Source organism: Orycteropus afer, unplaced genomic scaffold (genome assembly GCF_000298275.1).
Source record: "Orycteropus afer afer isolate SDZICR_OR568_19922 unplaced genomic scaffold, OryAfe1.0 scaffold00553, whole genome shotgun sequence".
Taxonomy (NCBI): domain Eukaryota; kingdom Metazoa; phylum Chordata; class Mammalia; order Tubulidentata; family Orycteropodidae; genus Orycteropus; species Orycteropus afer.
The window spans coordinates 1157535-1164220 of record NW_006922140.1 but is presented as its reverse complement, the minus strand read 5'-3'; the positions used below and the strand labels follow the sequence as shown (position 1 = coordinate 1164220).

The following is a 6686-nucleotide window of genomic DNA, read 5'->3' as shown; positions in this document are numbered from 1 at the left end:
TTGGCTGAATGCAACTGGAAACCAGTAGGAAAAAGAGCCTAAGGATATAGTTCATGCCTGTCAGCCACTCAGGACAGAGGGCAGGGAAGAATAGATCTGGTAAATATGATGGATGGCTTTTAGTAGAGAGAGTTAAAAATTCATCATCTCCATTCTCATCCCTGTTCTCCCTTACAGTAAATTAAAATGGCAGAGAACTGAAAAAATGTTTTGTTTATCCTGTAGCAAATGCCTCTGAAATATTTGAGTGTAATTTCTTACTAGGCAATTATAAGCATTAGCATTTGTTCTTATTTACTGTATTGCAGGAGGAAGTGTAAAATATTGATTTAAAGACTTTCCCTCAATAAGTATATATTGTTTAGGTTGTTTTTGTTTTTTAACACCAGATTAATTGAAGTTTAGTTATATACAGTAAAATTCACCCATTTTAGGCATTCAATTCTATCAGTTTTCATAAATGGTCATGTAACCCACACCACACTCAAAGAGTTTTTCTATCATCCTGAATAGTTTCAAAGGATTTTTTTTCCATTCATTAATGTCAACCAACTGAATGTTTGGTATTACTTTTTGTTTCTTCTTATTCTTAAGTAGGAAAATGTAGCACTGTGCATGCAAAAGCATGTTACACATAGTAGGTGTTATTTTGAATAGCATTTTTGCTGGTTGGTCTTACCTAGCTGAGTAATATAAGTATCAATGCTGGTTATTAGCTTATATTATATATATTAGACTGAACAAAGGTTCATAACTTTGACTTTACGTTGAAATCACCTGGAGATCTTTTAAATGTCCTGAAAGCCAGGAGACACACCATTTATTCAGGATGTCTTGAGCTGGGACCCAGGAATCAATAATCTAATATTTTCAGGCAATTCAAATATGTAGACAAGGTTGATATCCCCTGAATTAGATTTTTTTTCCCCAACTCAGGCTTCACAGTGTAAATAATGATGCCGTTCCCCCATTCTGATTTATACAATTTGTTTATAAAAGTTTACTTCAAGAGAACTGTAAGATTCAGGTAACTTACATTTCTGAATGGCTGGGCTCCAGTTAATCAAGTTTTTAGTGTAGTTCTGGGTATGTGGTGGTATTCAGTAAATATTAAATGGAAGCTCTAAACCCACAGCTGAGTCAAGGAAAATAAAATATGTTCCCTCTTAGAAATGAACTGTTTCTGTATTTGAAATAATTATTTGGGCAAACTATCACTTTCAGAAAATTACTCTCCTTGGTAATTTACCACAAATGGTAAGCCTTGTATTTTAAGAGAATACTGTATTTCAGCTATATTTTTTCACCATAATATTAGGCCTATATTTATCTTACAGCAGTTTCATAATTCTTCCCAAAGAAACAGACAGAAAACAAGATTAAGAGACTTAGGATAAGATTTAAACCAGCCTCCCTCTTGGAAACATAAATGATGCTATTGCACCTCTGAGCCTTGAGAATACTACTACTTTGTAAAATGGAGCACTAGGAGCTCTGGGGCGTAGTGCCTAAGGCACTTGACTGCTAACCAGAAGGCTGGCTGTTCAAACCCACCAGCCACTCCTCGGAAGGAAGGTTGGGCAATCTACTTCCATAGTGATACTGCCTCGGAAACCCAAGAAGGGGTCACCATGAGTTGGATCTTACTCGACGGCAGTGAGTGAGTTTGAGTACTTTCTGGCTTATACAATGGCAAAGTATATACAGAAAGAACACCTAATGCCAGTAGCTGGTACAGAAATGAACTGCCTAATAAGGGACTAGCAAATTTACATTTAACATCTTTTTTTTTTCCATATTTCCAGAATTAGTAACTAAAATAAGAACACTTCTCTGTTCAGTATGAAATTGTTGATGATCTATTGTGGCAGAAATGTTCATTAAGCAAACCTCACAAATATTATGGATAATCATTATTCTACATATTTCAGCGTGCACTAAAGGTGCTAAGTACTGTATTTAATCCCTCAAATAGGGAGAAATGCAGCAAACAGCATTTTTCTTAAGATAAATGTTCTTAGTTTAAAATAGAAGATATAAAGGTTATTTAATTTGACCTTTCTACTCTTACTCAATTGTTCTACTCCTTTTTCTTTTTTAGGACCACCTCAGAAAATAGTATCACCTAAACAAGAACATGAAGATAGGAAACACGAGAAGGTTGCGGATAAAGGAAGTGAAAGTGGGACTTCCTGTAATGAGCTCTCCACTTCCAGTTGTGATAGCCACTCGGAGGCAAGCACTCCACAGGAGAACCCACCCAACTCTCAGCAGGCAACGGCTCACCAACCTAACACTTTAACGTTGGATCGTCCCTCCAAAAAAGCACCTGTGCAATGGATGCCCCCACCCGACAAACGCAGAAACAGTGAACTCTTTCAAACCCTCATCAGCAAGTCTCGGGAAACAAATCTTTCCAAAAAGAAAGTCTGCGAGAAGCTGAGTGTTGAAGAAGAAATGAAAAAATGTATTCAGGATTTTAAAAAAATCCACATTCCAGATTATTTTCCAGAACGCAAACGTCAATGGCAGTCTGAACTGTTACAGAAATACGGGTTATAGTAATTATGTCACTCATGCAGTATTTCGATGATGTTCAATGTTTACTACAGTGTCACCACCTGACTGATGCCGTAACACTGGTCAGTGTGATTCTTGCTGCTCTTCCTATTTGTGAACAGTGGATGTGGGACAACGTTTTATTTCATTATTATTATTATTTTTTAGAAATATCTTGAAAAAAATGAAACAATTGTTTAATCAAAATTGTGTATCTGATTCAAATCATTTTGCAAGAAAGAAAGTAAAATGTGCATGGTCAAGAAAATTAGAACCTTGATTTTCGAACTGTGATCAACTGGACATGTTTGCCATTTCGCAACTCACCAAAAACAAATCATCTTGTCACATCACCTAAAATGACAATATGGATGAAGCACATCAAGTAAAATTTTAGATGGTGGTTTTAGGACCCAAATCCCAAACTGTGTAAATGTTAATGCAATAAAACAAGTATTATTTTTGCATGAGCACAATGTTATAAGTAACTCACATGAAATAGGGAAGATCTGTTTGTTGCTTGGAAAGAAAATAAAATTACAAAAAAATAAAGCAAAAAAAAAAAAAAGTTTCAGACAAAGCCTATAAATGTAAGTGTCTAGGGGACTGGATTTTGTTTGTTCCAGATCTGTGATTTTTTTGTGTATGTGTATGGTGTTCTGTATGTTAAGATGGTGTAAATATGCCTTACTGTTGTGTTATGACACTGACATTTCTCTATTAATGCTAGTCATGATTATTTCTGTGAAATGAGTCCTTTACATCAGGCTGTGAAAATTGGTATAATTATGCTCTGAAAGATCCTATTATCATGTTAATCAAAATAATTGAAGGAAAATGGTAAAAAGCTTTATGTATTTATTAAAAAAAAAAGAAAATATATTAGACTTCCTTGATTTCTATTGACTCTTTAAAAATATTCAATTGTTATGTTGTCTTCAAATTTCCTCTAAAACCTTAAACTGTGAAAATATCTGTCCAAATTAATGTTGACAAGTTAGAGTTTAACCATAATTCAAAATGGAGAGAATCAGATCCAGATAGTACCAAAGCCCTCCTTATTCCACAAGAGAAAAAGACCTCATCTGAAAATGCATAAACTTTTATTTTAGCTGACAACCAGATTGACTGCCTCTCCAAACACAAGTGGGAAGTTATTTCTTAGAAATCAAAAGACAGAAATATTGATATCAAGTTAAAAGGTCAGCCTGGATCAAGAGTGATTTCTTTCTCATTGCATATTTGGAAACAAGTTTATTTATCATAAGCCATCCATATCTTGCTCTGCCATACATACAGAAACGAATATATAATATCATGAATATCTGCTAAAAAAGACTGAGAATGTAAAATTATCTTCAAGTATTATATAATTAAATCTCTTCTGTAGTTACTTGATACAGAATTTGATATTTGTAATATCAATATTTCAGAATAATACAGAGAAATGAACATTATGCAAAAAGGGTGTGAAGGTGGCATCTTCTGACCTCCTCTAACTTCACAAGAGGAAGACAGACTCACCATCTGCAGCCCAAAGCTTATTCTTATATAAGGCCAGGCATTTTGCCACCCTCCAGCCTTTTACCAATTCTGACACAAACCATCCCTCTCATGGCACTCACTACTTCTCTGCTGAGTTCGATAATTTGTTGCAATGACTACACAGAACTCACGGACAATACACACAATTATGAGCTTTATTAGGGAAGTAACTCAGGTACAGAAATGCACTCAGCATACAGTTCTGTGATCAGGACAGTCTTCCCTCTCCTTAGCCCTCAGACATGTCTCTGTGGCCCTTGGTGTCTCAGCCTAGCCTCTGACTTTCTCGCTCTATGAGCCAGTGAAGACCGCCACTCTGTCTCATGCCTCTTGTTTCCACTGTGACTGTCTCTTTACCAGATGTCTCGCTCTGCCAGGGAACTCTATCTGCAAGGGTCTCTTTGCTGGTCGTCTCCCTCTACCAGTCATCTCTGCAAAGGAAGTCCAGTGCAGGGATCTTGGGTCCAAAGAAGTGCTCGTCTCCACCTTCATCACCTCTCTGCCTCTACGAGGGAACATTTTAAGCCTGGCACAGTGATCAGACTTACCAATGCCAACATCGGAATTCTAGGCACCTTATTTGCATGATCTCACCTAGTAATCCAGTGGTGGTTACAGAGACTATGTCTAGAAAAGCCATACCAACTAATTCACTACACCACAGTCTACCCCTTGGCTTTTCTAGCCATTGTCCCTTTCATATTTCAGAAATAACATCCCCTTCACAATCAGTTTAAGAAAAAACATATCCATCTAATTGTGTAAGCCAGCTACTTCATGCTTTTTTCTCCCCCTATTTCAGATACCCAATTTCTAATTTGCCCATCCCTATCAAATCAGCACTCTGAAGAGATAAGCATGTTCCTCTCTCTTCAAAGAATCTTCTGTTCTGATTGGAACTTTGAGCATCGCATCCATATAAATAAGCAAAGTCTAGTCCAGAATAAGCCATCAGATTGCAGCAAATTAGCACCAGCTTGGCATCAAACATCTTCCTCTTCATTTTGTCAAGTTCTGGTCAGCTTAGCCCTAGCCATCCCGGCTAGGTCATGGGTACCAGCTGCAAGTTTGGGAGTTACACTCTTCCCTTCACTTCAGATCAGCCAGCACCTTCTCTCTCTCTCTCTCTCTCATCCCTAGTCCTCAGGGACTAGTTCAATGCCCATAGGCTTAGGAGTCCACGCAAATCCTTGTACTTCAGACTATCCAGCCCTTCCTCTCATCCCTAACCTCCACTGGCTAGGTAGAGTACCAAATCAGCCTGTTTCTTCATTGCCTCATTTCCCCTACTTGCACTCATCACGTGGAACCAGGTGGTCACAAAAGGCAGCATACAAACCTGCTAATCTCTGGGTCCCTTTAACTTTCAGTCCTGGAAAGGGTTTCTCTCATGTGATATGGCTTCCCTGCCTTGCACCCAAAACCAAACCACTTGAAATTAATTTGAAAAGCCAGTCTTCCCCGCCCCCCACAGTTCCTTCCTTCAAATGCAAATCTTCTGTTATCTCAACAGATATAGGTGGATTTCCATACCTTTTCAAATGCAAATTTCCTAACTAAGAATGTTCTGGGTGGGGCTCAGGTTTTCTACCTAAACCCCTAATACTCTACACTGAGGGCTTGAAACAAAAACCTGCATTTCCTCTGGGCAAATTCTATTTCCCCTTTTAACATATCCAATCAAAACTTGGCTGAAGACAGACTTAAATGCTCTCTGTTACCTATACCCGATATTCATTTCTAATTTACAATTAGGTGAAGAGAACATTCAATATCCATAGAACAGTCAGATAAACACATAATCCAAAACATAATCCTTTTAAAACATTATAGTTTCATCTCCTCAAGTGCTGATCTTTCCATTATATGCATATAGTCTTGGGCCTTTGGCTGGGTGTAACCAAAAGCCCTAGCCTCTGGATCAATTATCTCCTTTAATTGGCCTGGTTTTTGCTTCAGGGCGTTCTCCCCTCAACTGCAGCATAATATATTTTATATTCCTTTCCACCCTTACAGGTTACAACAAAGTAACCATTTAAGAATCAACAGTTTCACTTCCCAGGCCACTTCCTTCTTTCTCTTACAAAGTCCCAGGCTTCCATGATTCTGGAGCTCTTGCAATGAATCCCGCTTCTGATGGCAGCTGCCAAAAGGGCATTGAGGTGGTATCTTCTGATTTCCTCTAACTTCCCATGAGGAAGACAAATCACCATCTGTAACCCAAGGCTCATTCCTATGAAGCCAGACATACTACCACACTCCAGCTTTTTACTAATTCTGACACCAACTGTCTCTTTTATGGGACTCACTGCTCCTCTGCTGGGTTTGATAATCTGTTGCAGTGGCCACATAGAACTCACAGAAAATATTTATGATTACAGAGTTTATTAGGGAAGTAACAGGCTACAATTCAGGTTCAGGAATGCACTCAGGTACAGTTCTTCAATCAGGACAGTCTTCCTTCTGTGCCCTCAGACATCCCTCTCTGACCCTTGGCCTCTCAGCCTGGCCTGTGACTTTTTTGCTCTGTGGGCCAGTTAATCCTGCCACTCTGTCTCATACCTCTTGGTTCCACTGTGGCT

General features: G+C 38.3%; 1 protein-coding gene across 1 annotated transcript in view; it reads left to right on the top strand.

Annotated features, from left to right (window-relative positions):
* KCTD8 (potassium channel tetramerization domain containing 8) overlaps positions 1-2562 on the top strand; it is a 522167-nt gene extending 519605 nt beyond the window's left edge. The window contains exon 2 of the mRNA XM_007955950.1: positions 2102-2562. Within this exon, the coding sequence (XP_007954141.1) occupies positions 2102-2562 (461 nt within the window). The remainder of the gene's footprint in view (positions 1-2101) is intronic.
* The last annotated feature ends 4124 nt before the right edge of the window (positions 2563-6686 follow it).